A 17,138-nucleotide genomic window follows, 5' to 3' on the forward strand; every position below is an offset into this window, starting at 1 on the left:
TCCGTCCACACACAGGACCATGAGGTGCTCTCCCTGACCCTGCCTGCCTAGCAGCATCAGTGAGCCTAAGAGGAGCCCATGCTGTCAGCAGAACAGTCACAGCAAACGTGTGCCTCAATACAGCCACGCAGGGGCTCTCAAGGTACCCAATTTTCAGATGAAGAAATGGAGGCACAGTCTCCAAACTCCTGAGCAACGGCATCAGGATGTAAAGACCCTTGTGGTTTGACTCCAAGGTACCTACACTTAGTCCTCACAGCTCTGAGGCAGTTATCACCAGCCCAGTTTATAGAAAATAGAAAAGGGCAAAATAACTTGCCCAGGGTCGCACAGGGACTCTCACCCAGGACCTGACTGAGAAAGCGTGACTGTCACACTGCACACGTGTAAGACAGAGACCAGGTGTAAGCAGAACTGGTCCCATTAGTTGATATGGTGTGTTGCTCTGGAAACCTGTCAAATAAAACATCACAAAGCAAGACAATGTGGGGGAAAAGTGAACCATATTTTCACTGAATTAGAGAGAAGTAAATCTTTACATTTTCCGCAAGTGAACACTGAAGAAACAGGCTGCCCCGTAACCTTAATGTTCTGTGTGTCTGTGTCCAAGTTGAAAAACTTGAGATGTATTTATAGAAATGACCAATTCCCTCTCCTAGGGAATTCCTGGATATAACACTCTCAAGAAATCAAGGCCTGGCCCTGGTGCAGTCAGGATGAGGCTGTACTGGGCTAGAAGGAGCCAATGGTGAGGCACTTTCTCCCAGATAACCTGAATTTGGGGTGGAAAAGTGCCAGAGGTCCCAGCCATCAGCCCAAGCTGAGGATCTAGGCAGCGAACACCTACACAAAGAAACACCTTTATGACAACCCTGTCAGGCCCACAAAGAAATACCTTTTTACACCTTTCTGATTGGCAAAAACTGAAAGTTTGGTAACTCGCTGCTCTGTTAGTGAAGATGTGAAAATGGGAACTCTCACACATCACTGGCGGGATCATTCACCCCTCTGGAGAATTCCATGACACTAACTACCAAAACGACAAAAGCACATCCTTTCTGGGCCAACAGTCCCGCTTCTAGGGATCTTTCCTAGAAACACTCACAATGTGCCAATGTGCAGTGCAGCACTATGACCATCAACAGGGAATGGTCCTATAAAACAGACACACATCCTGTGGAATACTATGTAGACACAAAAGGATGAAGTACACTATACGATAGGAAATAATCTCAAAGATATGCTGAAAACTTAAACCAAAAAAAAGGGAAGGGAGGACAGATATAGAGCATGTGTGCAGCAGACTACTATTTGTGTTTAAAAAAAAATAGAAGGGGCTTCCCTGGTGGCGCAGTGGTTGAGAGTCTGCCTGCCAATGCAGGGGACACGGGTTCGAGCCCTGGTCTGGGAAGATCCCACATGCCGTGGAGCAACTAGGCCCGTGAGCCACAACTACTGAGCCTGCGCGTCTGAAGCTTGTGCTCCGCAACAAGAGAGGCCGCAACAGTGAGAGGCCCGCGCACCGCGATGAAGAGTGGCCCCCACTCGCCGCAACTAGAGAAAGCCCTCACACAGAAATGAAGACCGAACCCAGCCAAAAATAAATAAATAAATAAATAAATTTTTTTAAAAATAGAGGGCATTCCTGGTGGCGCAGTGGTTAAGAATCCGTCTGCCAATGCGGGGGACACGGGTTCGAGCCCTGGTCCAGGAAGATCCCACATGCCGCGGAGCAACTAAGCCCGTGCACCACAACTACTGAAACTGCGCTCCGGAGCCCGCGAGCCACAACTACTGAGCCCACGTGCCACAACTACTGAAGCCCACGCGCCTAGAGCCTGTGCTCCACAACAAGAGAAGCCACTGCAATGAGAAGCCCACAGACCACAACGAAGAGTAGCCTCTGCTCGCCGCAACTAGAGAAAGCCTGTGCACAGCAACAAAGACCCAACACAGCCATAAATAAATAAATAAATAAATAAATAAATAAAATTTATAAAAATAAAATAAAATAAAAAGTAAAGATACATGTCCCTCGGGTATCCACATAATCTCTAAAGGAAAGAGAAGAAACCGAACAACTCGTTACCTCTGGGGCCAACCAGGGGGCTGAAGAACAGAGAAGGAGGCAGGCTTCACAATATACCTTTCATATCTCAAACTCTTAACCACGTGAGTGTTTTACGTGTTTTTAAGTTACGGACAGGACTTCCCTGGTGGTCCAGTGGTGAAGAGTCTGCCTTCCAATGCAGGTGATGCAGGTTCAATCCCTGGTCAGGGAACTAAGATCCCATATGCTGTGGGGAAACTACACCTGCGTGCCACAACTAGAGAGCCCGTGCTCTGCAACTATTGAGCCCGTGTGCTGCAACTAGTGAGCCCATGCGCCACAACAAAGAGCCCGCGTGCCGCAAAGAAAGATCTCGTGTGCCGCAACTAAGACCCAATGCAACCAAATGAATAAATAAATGAACAACTGACAAGCAGTAACCCTAGTGACATAACTGATCTAGGCAATAATCCTCAACTGCTGCTTAAAGCATGAGGCCAAAGGTTGATGGGGGCCTGTGCAACCAGGTCAGGCTGCCTGTGACACCCAATTCCACTGACGTTTTGCCACCTGATGTGACGCACCAGCCCGTGCCTGGCCCGGCCCCTGCACTAACTACTCTGTCAAACGAGAACCTGATTCTGACCATCAAGCTTCCAGATCTAACTCCCAGGTTACAGGAAATTTCAAAGATAAAGGAAAACACGTCAAAAAGACTGCATTATAGGGCTTCCCTGGTGGCGCAGTGTTTGAGGGTCTGCCTGCCAATGCGGGGGACACGGGTTCGAGCCCTGGTCTGGGAAGATCCCACATGCCGGGGAGCGGCTGGGCCCGTGGGCCACAACTACTGAGCCTGCGCGTCTGGAGCCTGTGCTCCGCAACGGGAGAGGCCGCGATAGTGAGAGGCCCGCGCACCGCAGCGAAGAGTGGCCCCCGCTTGCCGCAACTAGAGAAAGCCCTCGCGCAGAAATGAAGACCCAACGCAGCTAAAATAAATAAATAAATAAATTTATAAAAAAAAAAAAAAAAAAAAGACTGCATTATAAGGATGCAATCAGCAAAATCCAGGATATGAGAGACTTAAAAATTAATTTCTTCAAACAAACAGATTTTAAAAGACTTAACAATACATCTTAACATGTGGCTCTTATTTTGAATTCTGAGTCAAACAAATGATCGTAAAAAAAATACTTTTTGAGATAGTCTGGGAAATTTGAGGACTTAGGTAATGTTAAAAAATTATTTCTTAAATTACCAATACTTTAAATAAAATTATCTTCTAGATGTACTATTTGCAGTACTTACAGATGAAATTCTATGTCTAGGAACTACTGTAAAATAATCCAGTGTGGAAAGACAAGAATAAAGATGAAGTAAGAGTCTTCACGTCAACAATAATTGAAAACTGGGAGATGAAACCCAGAGATCTCTTTATATTATTCTGTTTACTTCTGCATGTTTAAATTTTTCCTCAACATATTTTTAGAAACATGCTAATAAGATACAAACTACTATATACAAAATAGACAAACAAGGTCCTACTGTACAGCACAGGGAACTATATTCAGTATTTTGTAATAAACTATAATGGAAAAGAATCTGAAAAAGAATTTATATATATGTATAACTGAATCGCTTTGCTGTACACCAAAAACTAATGCAATATTGTAAATCAACTATACTTCAGTTAAAAAACAAAAACAAAAACATGCTAGTAAGGAGATTCTGTCACAACCAAATATAATACCAGATCTTTGTATGTAGAGTAAAGAGAACTTCAAAAGCCAATGGCAACACTGAAATATTCACAGATGAAATGACAGGATGTGTGAGGTTTGTTTTGAGATTTGTGAGAAGTGGGTACAAAGATGAAACACAGTTGGCCCTGAGCTGATCATTCCTGAGGCTGAGTGATGGGTGCATGGAGATTCATTATACTGTTACATCTCCTTTTGATGTTTGAGATTCTCCATGGTAGAACAAACAAACAAAAAACCCTGACCATCCAAGGTCAGCCTGTGGCACTTGAGCAGCAAGCTGTTGCTTCCTTACACCTTAAAGCTGTGGTAAGGGACTGCCTCCAGGGAGCGGGAGGGGCACAGGGAAAGGGGACCTTTGGTGTTTTCTATGATAGTCAATGAATTCTGATTCAGCCACACACTTCCAACGAGAGCACACAGAAATCTCCAGTATACACAATTTTATCTTTGTCTTGCTCATGATTTCCTAAGGAATTTTAAGTCATTGAACAGGTCTCACAGTTTCAAGGGCACAGTCTACCATTTGAGTGCATCATAATTTGCTCATTCATCATTGAGTCTTTTTTGTTGCATCCAACTTTTCAATCTTATAAACAATGCTAGCTACCACAAACATCTTTGTGTACCAGTGTTTGCCTGTGTTTTCAATCACAGTTGACCCTTGAACAATGAGGGGGTTAGCAATGGATCGTGTAGTACTGTAGTATGTATTTATTGAAAAAAATCCGTATGTAAGTGGACCCACACAGTTCAAACCTGTGTTGTTTAATAAGAGGCCACTGTACTTCCTTAAGATAGAGATTTGTAGAAGTAAGTTACAAGGTAGAAATATTTTAGCAACCTGACTGGACCTAATAACTTTTCACGATTTAGCATAATTCGGAATTCCCCGGCGGTCCAGTGGTTAGGACTCCATGGTTCCACTACAGGGTGCACGGGTTTGACCCCTAGGTGGGGAACTAAGATCCTGAACGCCATGAGTCAAAAAAAGAAAAAAAGAAAAAGAAAGCATAATTCTTTCTCCTCTCCTAAGAAATAATCACTTAAAAGCTTGGTATATACCTTTTAAAATTGTATTAAAATGCATATACAAGCAAACAATTTTTACTCCATTTAGGAGTTTTTCAAGCTTTTTTCATTTTTCACATCAATACACGCATCTTCTATATCTATAGCTGTGTTTCACTGTATTTTAACACAACTATACCCATTCCACAATGAATACACATTTGCATTTTTTCACTTTTCACTAATCCAAAACGATGCAATAAACATCTTAAGTCTTCTCATACATAGGCAAATATTCTAGGACAATGTCTTACAAATTGCTTAGAGGGGACTCAAAGTCTATAAATATTTGAAAGTTGTATAAAGGGCTGATGAGCTCTTATAAAAGATTTACCAAGGGACTTCTCTGGTGACGCAATGGTTAAGAATCCACCTGCCAATGCAGGGGACACAGGTTCAAGCCCTGGCCTGGAAAGATCCCACATGCCGCGGAGAAACTAAGCCCGTGCGCTACAACTACTGAGCCCACGTGCCACAACTACTGAAGCCCATGCACCTAGAGCCCGTGCTCCGCAACAAGAGAAGCCACCGCAATGAGAAGTCCGCACACCACAACGAAGAGTTAGCCCCCGCTCACTACAACTAGAGAAAGTCCATACGCAGCAACGAAGACCCAACGCAGTCAAAAATAAATAAATTTAAAAAAAAACCTTGTATGATAAACATGGCTTAAAATATAATTCAAATGCCTGTTACATTAATATATTTAATTTTTTCATTATTAAGACAAAATAAATGCTGTACTTTTTTTGTCAGCTGTCTCTCTAATACAACCTAGATAAAAATAGCTCCTAAATATCCCTGACTGATATGCTAAATGGAATGATTCCTCTCCCAGCGTCATTTGATGCTGCTTGCATTAATTCTGGCATCAATCTTATTATACTTTCAGAGACTTTGGAGATAAATGTTTGGCCCACCTCACAGATTCACTGTCAACAGTGAAGGCATTCTACCAAAACACTTGGTGAGATACACAAATATAAGTTATTAAGAAAAATCAGAACAAGTCATGATTTAGCGATGGTTCACAACTTGTGAAAACAAAACCTGTGTCCATCTTCCAATAGTGATGACTACACTGTAGTCCCTCCAGAAACCAACCTCAACATGGGAGCTGCTGGTCCCACGCCTGGGAACTGAACAGCCCATGGGCTACGTACGTGGCAGGCTAGGAGCCTAGCACCAACAGCAGGTCATCAGGAGGCAGCAACAGGTCAGTGATAGCAAGAGTCAGCTCACTGGCCACATCTGGCCAAAAAGCTACTGAGGTGTTGTGATTTACCAAAATTGCAATTTTGACAAGAAAAATCACAACTAGCCTTTCTGACATATACATATATACACCTATATACATACATATATATACGAATATACATACATGCATATATATATATCTATATATATATGTGTATATATATATCTGTTCATCCTGAATGGCCTATCTTTGAAAGATACAGGTGACCGCTGAAGACAGGTACTGGATGGCTAGTCACATGCAAAGGGGAGACTTTTCACCTCGAATCTGTAACAGTTATGTTACCTACCGAAGAGATTTAAAAATTGATTTTTATCAAATTCTTTTAACAAATCTATATTCTGGAAAAGCATTTTATTTTTTCCTTCTAAGTTTATTCTGCATAACTAAGGGAAAAAAAAAGTTATTTTAGTTTGGTATTTTAAAGTCAGGCCACATTTACCTCTATTAAAGTAACCCATTCCGTGCACCACAACGAAGAGTAGCCCCCACTCGCCACAACTAAAGAAAGCCCTCACGCAGCAACGAAGACCCAACGCAGCCAAAAATAAAATTAAGTAAATAAATAAATAAATAAATAAACCCATGCACATCTAAACACTACTGATATATATATATATATATAAAATTTTAAGGCAGGGTAAATTTTATGGCTTGTGAATTATATCTTAAAGCCATTATTTAAAAAACCTTTTTATGGTAAACTCTCCCTAACACCCAGAGGTACCTGCTTAGCGCTCCACAAAGCACCACTCACTGTGTGGCAGGACCACACCTTACGCAAGTAGCCCCCACTAATAAACAGTTCCAGTACATCCTCCTCTTTTCACTTCAGTCTTTCACTTTCACAAAAAAAGCTGCAATGGGCACCTTTTCTGTGTACCCATTAACACGTATCACTAAGATACAGTCCCAGCAGAGTTCTAGAACAAGTGTATACAAGCATCTGACATGCTGAGAACCTCCTGACAAGACTGCCCTCCCACAAACACAGCTGCTCCAAGTCACCCTTCATTCTTCAGGACAGGAGGCCCTCCTCCGTAGGTTTACAGCACTAGCTATCAAACATTTCAACATGAGCCATCTGTAAGGTCAAATATGATTTTTAAGTAGTTGAAAGGACAGGTGGTTACCTCTTTAACAGGAAAAGGTATTCCTGCAAATGATAAATTTTCACAATACAAAAAGGTCTCGTGACCCACTCGAGCCCTCCAACTAAGACAAGAATGTTCATAATCTCTTGGTTTCTTCTAAAACTACTCTGTACATCTAGGCACGTCAATGAGTATAAATGTCCTTCCTTTTTAAAAATCACACTACGGAAGCCATCATATCACACTTGCTTTTCCTCTTTATCTCGAAGATAATTTCACAACAACATACACTGAACTACACTGAACTCAATCCTCTTTCCATAGCTATACATCATTCCATTGTAAAGAAGAGCAATGACTTAGCCAAGCTCTCACTGAAGAAGCCTACAGGGTTCCGGCTTTCTGCAGCTCTAATGTTGCAGGAATATTCTGGAGCAAATTTATCTTTGTACATATGCACAAGTATCGGAACTAGCACTGCTGGGATATGCTTTCACATCTTCAGATGCTCAGTTACCCAGAAGGTGTATCAGGATTACTTAACTCTCCATCTCCATAGCTCTGAGTGAGGGTGAGTATCTGCCATAGGATTAGATGCCTACCAGAAAGTGTCCTTTTCTATTCTTCGCCCATTTTCTATTCAGCTATTGTTATGGTTCTTCTCAATCATGATGAATTCTCTATACAAAGCATACTTGCCCTTCGTCATATATGCTGCAAATATTTTGTCCCAGTTGAATTGTCTTATTTTATGTATAGGAATTTTTGATATGCTAATATTTTAAGTCCCTACTCAGAAAAATGTATCCATCTTTCCCTTATAGCTTCTAGGCTTTATAACATGTCAAGATGACAGAACAAAATTCTCTTTTGGGGGATCCAACCTGGTTTTTCCCCCAACTAGCTGATCCATAGTTCCTAATAGTGTTCATTGAAAAACTCATCTCCACAGTGGCTGAACACATGCCTTTCACAAAATACTAAATTACCATATATGTTTCGGTCTTTCTGTAGTCTAAATTTCTTCTATTAATCTATTCTTCAGCATAAATTCATCAGGGCATTTAAAAAGTACACTGACATTCTCATGTAGCAGAAATGCTTAGATTCGTGATCCAAAAAAATTACGTTACTAAAATTGAAAATTTAACCTATACATTTGTGTATCTATCTGTTTCTGATATCCCAAGGTAATGGCCTCTTTACATAAGCATTTTTCAGGTACTAAAGAATTAAAACTCACAATAAAGAAAACTTCCATCTCCAAGCCCCATCTATTAGTTGAGCTGTTTGTTGCTAAAGGCATTTTTAGTTAATTCAAAGATTCAACGCTGATGTTGAATACTGTACTTGAAAAAGAAATGATAATTTTAATCCCTTTTTAAGATTACTGATTTAAGTAGAATTGACTCTAGCTATAATATATCCTCTAAAATGTCCATTGGCAGAAAAAAAAAGTCTTTCCTTGGTTTTGCTTTTCTCTTGACTTCCTCCCACCAAGCTCAGTGCCTTCCCAGTCTTCACTGAGGAACCTGAATGGCATCAAACCCCTCACTGACCTCTGGTCACACCAGGGATGGAGGACTTGGAAAAAGAAAAAACTAACAGAGTGACTCCATGGGAATTCCCTGGCAGTCCAGTGGTTAGGACTCGGCGCTTCCACTGCAGGGGACCTGGGTTCAATCCCTGGTCAGGGAACTAAGATCCCACAAGCAACACAGCGTGGCCAAAAAAAAAATCTAAATAAACAAACAAATAAATAAATAGAATGGCGTGACAATCATGCATTCTCAATGGGGACAGGGATGAAAACTTGTCATGAAGAGTGAAAAAAATCTTAGATATTACAATGGTTTGTGGCCTGGAAAGGATCACATAAACTGATACGCTGGGTATCTGTGGTATCAAAATTTCATGGCAGGGAAGTAGACAAATTAGGGGAAAAGGTCTAAAAAAGGTTCCTTTGGGAGGCAAAAATGACAATAAAGTTATGAAATGCCATTTTATAACCACTAAATTGCAAAAATTTAATGGTCTGACAGTACCAAATGTTAGTGAGGATGTGTACACTGCTATCAGGGCTGTAAACTGATACACTTTCTCAAACAACAGGGAGAAAAAAGAAAAAGACAACATTACAGATCTTGCAAGAATAAACGTGCCTCTCCTACAATCCAGCAATTCCTCTCCTAGGAATATACCCTAGATAAACCATTGTACACGTGCACCAAGAAGGTATTCAAGAACATTTATAACACTGTTCATAATAGTTTAAGAATAAAAAAAAAAAAAAAAAAAAAGAAACTAGTATCAACCCAATTGTTTATGAATACAAAATGGATAGTTTGGGGAATACTCAAGCAGTAATGAAAACAAACAAACCAGACTCAACAAAATATGTACACTGGAACATAACACTGAAGGAAAAAAGTTATTAAAAATTACCTATGCTATGAAACCATTTTTATAAGACTCAAAAAGAAGAATAAACACAATGTCCAAGGAATCATAAAATATGTAACAAGAAACATTTTTAAAGAAAATGATACGTACAAAACATAGAACGGAATAGGGATGGTAGACACACAGACACAAATCGGTACTGGCCACGTTCTAGCTCCCAGCCAGAGAGCGGTGGAATGACATCTATTTCATTATTCTGCTTCATAACTTACGTAGGTTACATTATTCTTGTTAGTGCAGTATTTGGCTCTTCACAGTAGGGAATAATTAACACAAAATAAAACTTACATCCAATTCAAAAAAGAGGTCCCTTTCTTTACTTGCAATCTCATAATCTGCTCGGAGGGCCAAATCGTGGATTTTGGTACATTCTCCTAAATCCATGCGCTGTGAGAAAGAAACAAAAATTTACACATGAACATCCACCGATTTGTAGGAAGCACGTGACCTGGTGTTTTAGCTGTCATCAAAATAAACAATATTTTGGATATTAACTATGATAAGAAAATTAAAAAACAATATGGCTAAAAAGCCTTATTTTCCTTTTATTGATACCATCATGACTATATGACACTCAGAACAGATGCATTTAAGTGTAATGATTTATATCTCTTATAGAACCAGAAACAAACTAGTCATGTTTTCATTATTTAGCTTTTGCCAGTTTTATTACTGCATTAGTCACATAAGAAATGTTATTCAGTGAATAGCAGCATGAAGGGTGAGAGGGTGGCAAGGAAGAGGCCAGGAAACGAAAGTATCACTGATAGCAGCAAGTTTCCATGCATTCCTTCTTGCAGTCTTGACTACTCAAGATGCTACAGAGACAAAAAGAGGAAAAACAAAGAACAGAGAGAAACCAGGTTTTGGAAATTACAACATAACCTAACACCAGGCTTTGTGTAGCTCTCTGTATACCAAAGGAAATAACGCAGAACAGCTGATTCAGAGCCAAAGCAATTCTCCTAACCTGCTAAATGGCTCTGGACACATAACTGGGAACACAGGCTGGACCACTCACTTGCCCCATTTGAAAAACAAAAGGCTCTTTTAACAAAACTAATTATTTGTGTTACCAGTAAGATTCGCCTGATGTGCTATTAGATGTTGTGAGCACGTACAGAACAATTAGCAGTGCATATTTCTTACCTAAATCCTAAGTAGAGGACCCTGTACAGGGACACCCCCACCCCCACCCCTGCCTCTGATCATCTAAACAGCAACAGGGACATTTGGATGCTGAGGGTCAGACTAGTAAGTCAGAGAATGCAAGTTAACAAAACCCAACAGCCCAGTAAGGAGACACCTCGGGAACCCAAGCTGCTGGTCACAAGTACGACTAGCAAACAAAGAATGATGGAGTTCAGGAACTCCTTTAAGCTCAAACTACAAGTGTGTTCAAAACGAGATTAAAAAAATCTTCATGGGTTACAAAACCCTCAATATTTTAGTTTTTAGGCACATGAGAGAGGCTCGCAGTGCCTGACTCCTGGGTCCGAATCTCAGAAAGTGTGGCCATGCTCTTAACAAAATTTCCTTCAGTATCCCAGTAACAGAGCCATGAGGGGACTGCCTAGGGCGGAGTTTATCTTCATTTTGACTGAAGGCTACATGCCAAAAGCTCTTTTCTCCTTCATTATGCTTACTCCGAAGTCATGTGTAGTTTATGCATGTTGGTCACGTGGGGAATCCAGAGGTGGGAAACAGAAGTTCCAAAAGCCAAAGTTGCAGCTAAAATTGCTATCGCTGTAAAGCTGACAACTTTTGCTTCCTTCACTCTTTTAAATAGCAAATATAATTCTTTAAAAATATATAGCTTCCACAAACAAAACTAAGTGCAACAACTGAAAAATGAAAGATAGCTATCAGAAATTCTTTAAAAGCTAACGAAATTCTGTTACTCAAAGAAAAACCACCTCCAGATGCCGCAAGCACCGAAACCGCTGAGTACTATAATTTTAACTCCAAATCAATTTCCATTCTAAAAACTTCAACTGTCAAGAAAATCTCAACATTAGGGAACCACACATAAAGCAAAATTCACCACTATCTTCCTTCAGGTGGGAGCTCTCAAGCAGCCACTGCTAAAGCAAGTGAAGACAGGCCTGGGGTTCCATGGTTACTCTGGAGGTAGCTTTTCAGCTTTGCCAAGGAGGCAAGGAAGTACTGGCCAATTCCCCTGGCAGCCAAACACCAAGCAGAGCTGAAATACCACACTCATAAACTTCTTCCAAAATATTCCAAATGGCTGTCAAATCCAGCATGTCAGACCCCCCTTTTTTTTTTTTACTGAACAAACATCTGTGTTCTCTACCCTCCAGTGGTCTCACACTGCAGACAGGGAAGGGCAAATAAAGGCTCCTTCTAGAACCTTCAGAAAACCACAGTTCTTCCACCGAGACAAGTTACACTACCTTCCCTCCAGCTATCCCTCCGCTCTTACTAATCAATACATTTTCCCATCACGCCTCAATAAAATGACTGCTTCCATTCCTCCGTTGTCTCACCCCTACTGACAGGAGACGGTTCTGAGCAAAAATTTGGGTGTGGAGCACCCCTTGGCAAGCTGAGGGTTATAACCATTTTCACCTTGCAGCTGTGTTCTAAAGAATTATATTCATTCCAATTTAACACAACACAAACTCTACCTCTCACTTGCCACCTCCACGAAGCCCACACCAGTAAGGCTCAACCTTTACAACACCCTCCATCCAAGTTCCCAACCCTCATCTCAATTGACCTCACGACCCCGCACACTTGTTCACGGCACCCTCACATGAACATGGGTCTCCTGGGCTCCCTCCTCCTCAGTCTGAGCTGCCCTGTAACCCACGCGGGACGGAGTGATGCTGAGCAGTCCTTGGCCTCTCATCACTGCTCTGGTTCCACAGCCTCTGTTCTCCCTCCCCCTGAAGTACACCAGCCCAGAGGCACCCGAGGCACCCCTGCTTCCCTCTGCTCCAGCATCCACCTGTAGCGTTAATCCCCCAAACGCACACGTGTGTTTTTTCTCACCACTCAGGTCTCTGCTCCCATGTTCCTGAGAGGCCTTTCTGTATCACCCTATCCAACAGTCCAAAACCTACTCATTCATTACTTACTGTCTGTCCTGTTCCTCCATTAGATGAGAGTAAAGATTTTGTCTTATTGGTACCACACCCCCAGTGCCTGGCACAGAGTATGTGTCCAACAAATATCTGGCAAATGAACCTATACCTAACACAATAAACATTTGTAGGAAATGCCCTCATTCACCAGCATTCTGGAACAATGCTACATAGGGATCCAATCAAGAAAAATATGGTTGAACTGCTTCACTCTGGTGCATGTCTCTCTACTCCCTTTGACTTCTTCCACTAAGACCTACCAGCAATTCCAGGTTATGATGCCTCCTACAGGAGTATCCTACCGCTGACTGCTTATGACCAGTGGAAGCCAGTAGTCTACAGTGATGGCACCCACAATCTGGAGCACACAGTAGTTATAATGTTTTCCTATACCAGGTCAACCGCAGGCAAAACCTCAGCTAACAAAGGCACAAGGCTTGGCTTTCATTTCCTATTTGCTGTCAGAAGAGCCAGCCTGAGAAGATTCAATACAACTGAGCAGTTTTCCAGATGCTTCTCCCCCAAAATGGTAATAATAAAAGCAACAATTAATTATGAAGAAAACGTTCCCCAGCACATGCACATTTGACCCTTAAAATGAGTAGACATTCCAGGAGGAAGCTGTGAAATCTTAGAATGGTGATGGTGTTTACAGGACTCGTTTTCTGTAAGTGGCTGAATCACGGTAGATAATCCAACACTCTTTAGTCTTCTTAAATCCTACCTAATTTTGAATAAACGCACATTCTGCAAAACTAGCATTTATCTGTTTGGTTCATGTGAAGTGAACTTAAAATTTCACTTAGAATTTTACACTTCACTTAGAAGTAGAGAGGTCTATACTTATTGGATCATGTACTGATTTCTTGAAAGGGTGGCATAACACGAAATTGCAAATCGATGTTAGTCCTGATTTTTCAAAAACCTAAAAATCTGGGGAAGAAACATACCTCGGTAGATCAAAAGTCTAACATGTGTTTAACCTGAAAACAAACCAACCTAGAATCTTAGAGTTACAGGCTGACCTGAAATACTCTTTTTGCTAAAGCCAAAGGAGACTAGTATTTGCACTACTTAACTGTGAATATCTCAGTATAAATGACTCTACAAAAACCTGATAACTTTGCAAGGAGAACTTTATAGAAGTGAAATACGTCATTATATAAAATTCCACCACATTAACAGAACCTGTCACTTGAAGCGCAGTAGGTAATTTCTGCCTGGTAAAAGAAAACAGAATTCAACCTGAAAAACCTTCAGTGCCTACACAGCATACATGTCTGAATGTCCTATGACATCCCCCCCAAATGTACCTACCGTCCCAGCCAGAATGTCGTGGGGGCAGCAGTCCAGAAGGTGACTCTTGCAGACACGGTCATCTGTAAACTTGACCCTCTGTCTGGTTTCGTCTCCTGAAATTCATGTGTGGTTTTAAATAAGACAATATTATCACATTAAGCACAAAAGCATATCCGGTACAATTCACCTGGATGATTTGCAGACTACCAAATACACTGAAAAGCTGATCTAGAGGTATTTACAACTGGAACGAAATACAGATGATTTTTGATGCTAAATATATCATGAAGAATCACACTTAAAGAGACGTGACTCCGTCATTGTGCCAAAGAAGTCAAGGAGTCAGAAGTAAAATCCTGAGCACGAAACGGCCATTAGCCCCACACATACATGTGGGCAATGAGATACCAAAACCCATGCTAATCAGAAGGCGATGAATCACCATGTATGACTTAAAGCTGGTAGTTTCCAACAAAAGCTACTTATTAGTCTAATCATTTTGCTATAGACCAACGTATAGGCAGTATTTTGCCCAAAATTATATGAAGAAAGCTTTCTCTCTCTACTACTGACTGATAAATAATCTGAACCTAGTCTACCTATCCCCCTTTAACCCCCACCCTTAAAAAAAACAGTTGGCACCTGAGAGTCACTTTTAACAATACCAAGAAGAAAAAAAAAAAAAAAAAAAGGCAAAAAAGGAACTAGGTTAGTCAATACACACTGTGAGTTCCAACACATACTGTACCCATCTGCATTCTTCAAGACCTCAGCTGCAGAATTTTATGCCCGCTGTTGAAAAGTTTTAAAGGAAAAGTTTTCTTGCCCAACCTGCAGTAAGGAAGTCAGGGGAATGATACATAAAAGTAAAGGCAAAGTGGAATGTGACAAATTTTAAAGCTAATCTGTGTATATGACACAGAGCTGTGTAATACTAAAGGAGGAATATATTTTAGGATTTGCAAGCATCCAGGATTAATGTAGTGTCTTTTTATTGAAAATGTTTTCTTTCTAAACTACACTTTTAAAGTTACTTGTGAAAAAAAGCAAACACTTTTTTGTTATAACAGCTTAGAAATTGGTTGTGACTCACGGCTCGATGAACATGAGGCTTTTCTGCAACTCCCTTGCAGATTGATGTAGGCAGGCAAAGATACACTGAACCTTTATAAATAAAATAGAGGGGCCACAATTGTTCAGTTTGTATGAAATAAAAATATGGGAAGCAATTCAAAAGCAACTCAATATACAAAGAAAGCTAAAAAGCACTTATTCGCCTATGAAATAAAGTGCAAACAATCTGCACAGCCCTGCGAATGTGCCAGTGTGAACTTACAACTTCATTACTTCGGTAGAAAAGAAAACACAAACCACAGCAGGTATATAGTTTTGCAAAGATGCAACCGCTTTCTCCTGAGACAACCATCAAGATCTTGCGCTCCTCCCTACAGTACAACCTACCTAACGACTGCCAAGAGCTGGCTAAACAGAGGCTCTCCTGTGTGACTAGAGGAAAAGGGGGCTGGAAAAGCACGCGGCAGGAACCCACGTTAGAAAAGCTCAATTTACGGCTCCCCTTGCAACGGTACAGAACAAGAACGGCCGGGGTTTCCAGCCCATCCGGCTCCCTTGCGCGGAGGAGCTCCGCCAGCCCGCTGCCAGCGCCCTGAGCCCACGCTGGCTGCAGCCCTTCGCCTACTCCCGGTTCGAGGGGCGGCGGGGGCCGCGGGGGTGGAGTGGGGGCGGAGAAATCGCAGGAAGGTCAACGGGGAGGGGGCTGGCGCCCCACCGACGACGCGGGCTCCGAGGGAGGAGCCCGCCGGGGACCCAGCCTGCGTGAAGAGCTCAAACAAAGGCCCGGCGCCCCCGGTCGGCGCGCGGGGGAGGGGAGGACGCCCGCGCAGGCGCAGACGGTCGCGGCCCCCCGCCTCAGGCCGCCCGGCGGCCTCGCCTCGCTCCCGCCCCAGCCCCCGCCTGGCCGGCCGCCCCTACTCACCGTCCCGGGCCGTGCCCATGAGCTGGTCCAGCAGGGCCCGCATCTGCGCCTGGGCGGACATGGTGGCCGGAGGGAGCGGCAGGAGCGGCCGCGACGGCTTCTCTCAGACAGCAGCAGCGGCGGCGGCGGGGGCGGCGGCGGCAGCGCGGCGGCAACGAAGAAGGGTCGCGGCGGCAACGAAGAAGGGTCGCGTCGGCCTCGAACCCGCTCGGCTTCTTCCCGCCGCGGGGCACGCCGGGAGGAATTGCGTCGGCGCCGGCGCGTGGCCTGCTGGGAAATGTAGTCTGGGGGGCGGAGCCAGAGCCTCTGATGAACAAGCAAGCTGTGCAAGGGGCGGGGCCAAAGTCCCAGCCCTGATTTTAGTGTGGAGCCCAAAACTTACGTGCTCCGCTGAGGCTAAACCGCAATAAAGTGAAATAAATGTAGACAATACAAAACAAGAAAATAAATCCCGTGTTTTCTTTCTAGCCTTGAAACTGGGAATGTATTCTTTAGCTACTCTCAGACTGTTTTTTTACACCTGTGAAAATGGTGTCTGTCACATGACTTGTGAAAGTTAAAGGAAGCATGGAGTTACTGTTAGGTTCTGTGACTACTACTTGGTGGTGGTCCCTGAGTTCACAGTCTGCCATCCACCAAGACTGCTCTAGCTCTGGCCACTTCCAAGACTGACAATGAGCCTCTGACACATTTGTACAGCGGACACTAGGGGACCGTGATTCATACCACTGGAACTGTCCACAAATCCAGATGTGTATTTGCTTGTTCTGACTGCAGTGCCCTCACACCCAAAGGCCTGCAGGATGCCTGATTTACTGGCATGGAATCCTGCACAACTTTGCCTCATATAAAGAAATCCATTTTATGGTAAAGCAGGTCAATTATTTATTTCTGTGTAGCAAGCCACTTCAGAACTCAATGGTGTAAAACAAAAATGATTTGTTATTTCTCATTATTCTGTGGAGTTCAGGCAGGGCTTAGCTGGGCCCTGTGCTCTTTGCTCTAGGTGGTTTGGCTTGGTTCACAAAATTGCTTGTATGAAA

General features: G+C 42.5%; 1 protein-coding gene across 3 annotated transcripts in view; it reads right to left on the reverse strand.

The window, feature by feature from the left end:
* LUC7L (LUC7 like) overlaps window positions 1–16,392 on the reverse strand; it is a 37,826-nt gene extending 21,434 nt beyond the window's left edge. Inside the window, exons 1-4 of one of the 3 annotated variants that reach the window (XM_082361583.1) lie at window positions 16,096–16,392; window positions 15,193–15,263; window positions 14,118–14,212; window positions 9,982–10,080 (exon numbers count right to left, since the gene is read on the reverse strand). In XM_082361583.1, coding sequence (XP_082217709.1) covers window positions 9,982–10,077 — 96 coding nt within the window. In that variant the 5' untranslated portion in view covers window positions 10,078–10,080; window positions 14,118–14,212; window positions 15,193–15,263; window positions 16,096–16,392. Of the gene's footprint in view, window positions 1–9,981; window positions 10,081–14,117; window positions 14,213–15,192; window positions 15,264–15,560; window positions 15,609–16,095 lie in introns of those variants that run through there. The other 2 variants (XM_082361584.1, XM_082361582.1) reach the window with 2 other exon arrangements.
* Window positions 16,393–17,138: the final 746 nt, after the last annotated feature.

The sequence above is a fragment of the Balaenoptera borealis genome (genome assembly GCF_965194805.1).
Source record: "Balaenoptera borealis genome assembly, chromosome: 16".
Taxonomy (NCBI): domain Eukaryota; kingdom Metazoa; phylum Chordata; class Mammalia; order Artiodactyla; family Balaenopteridae; genus Balaenoptera; species Balaenoptera borealis.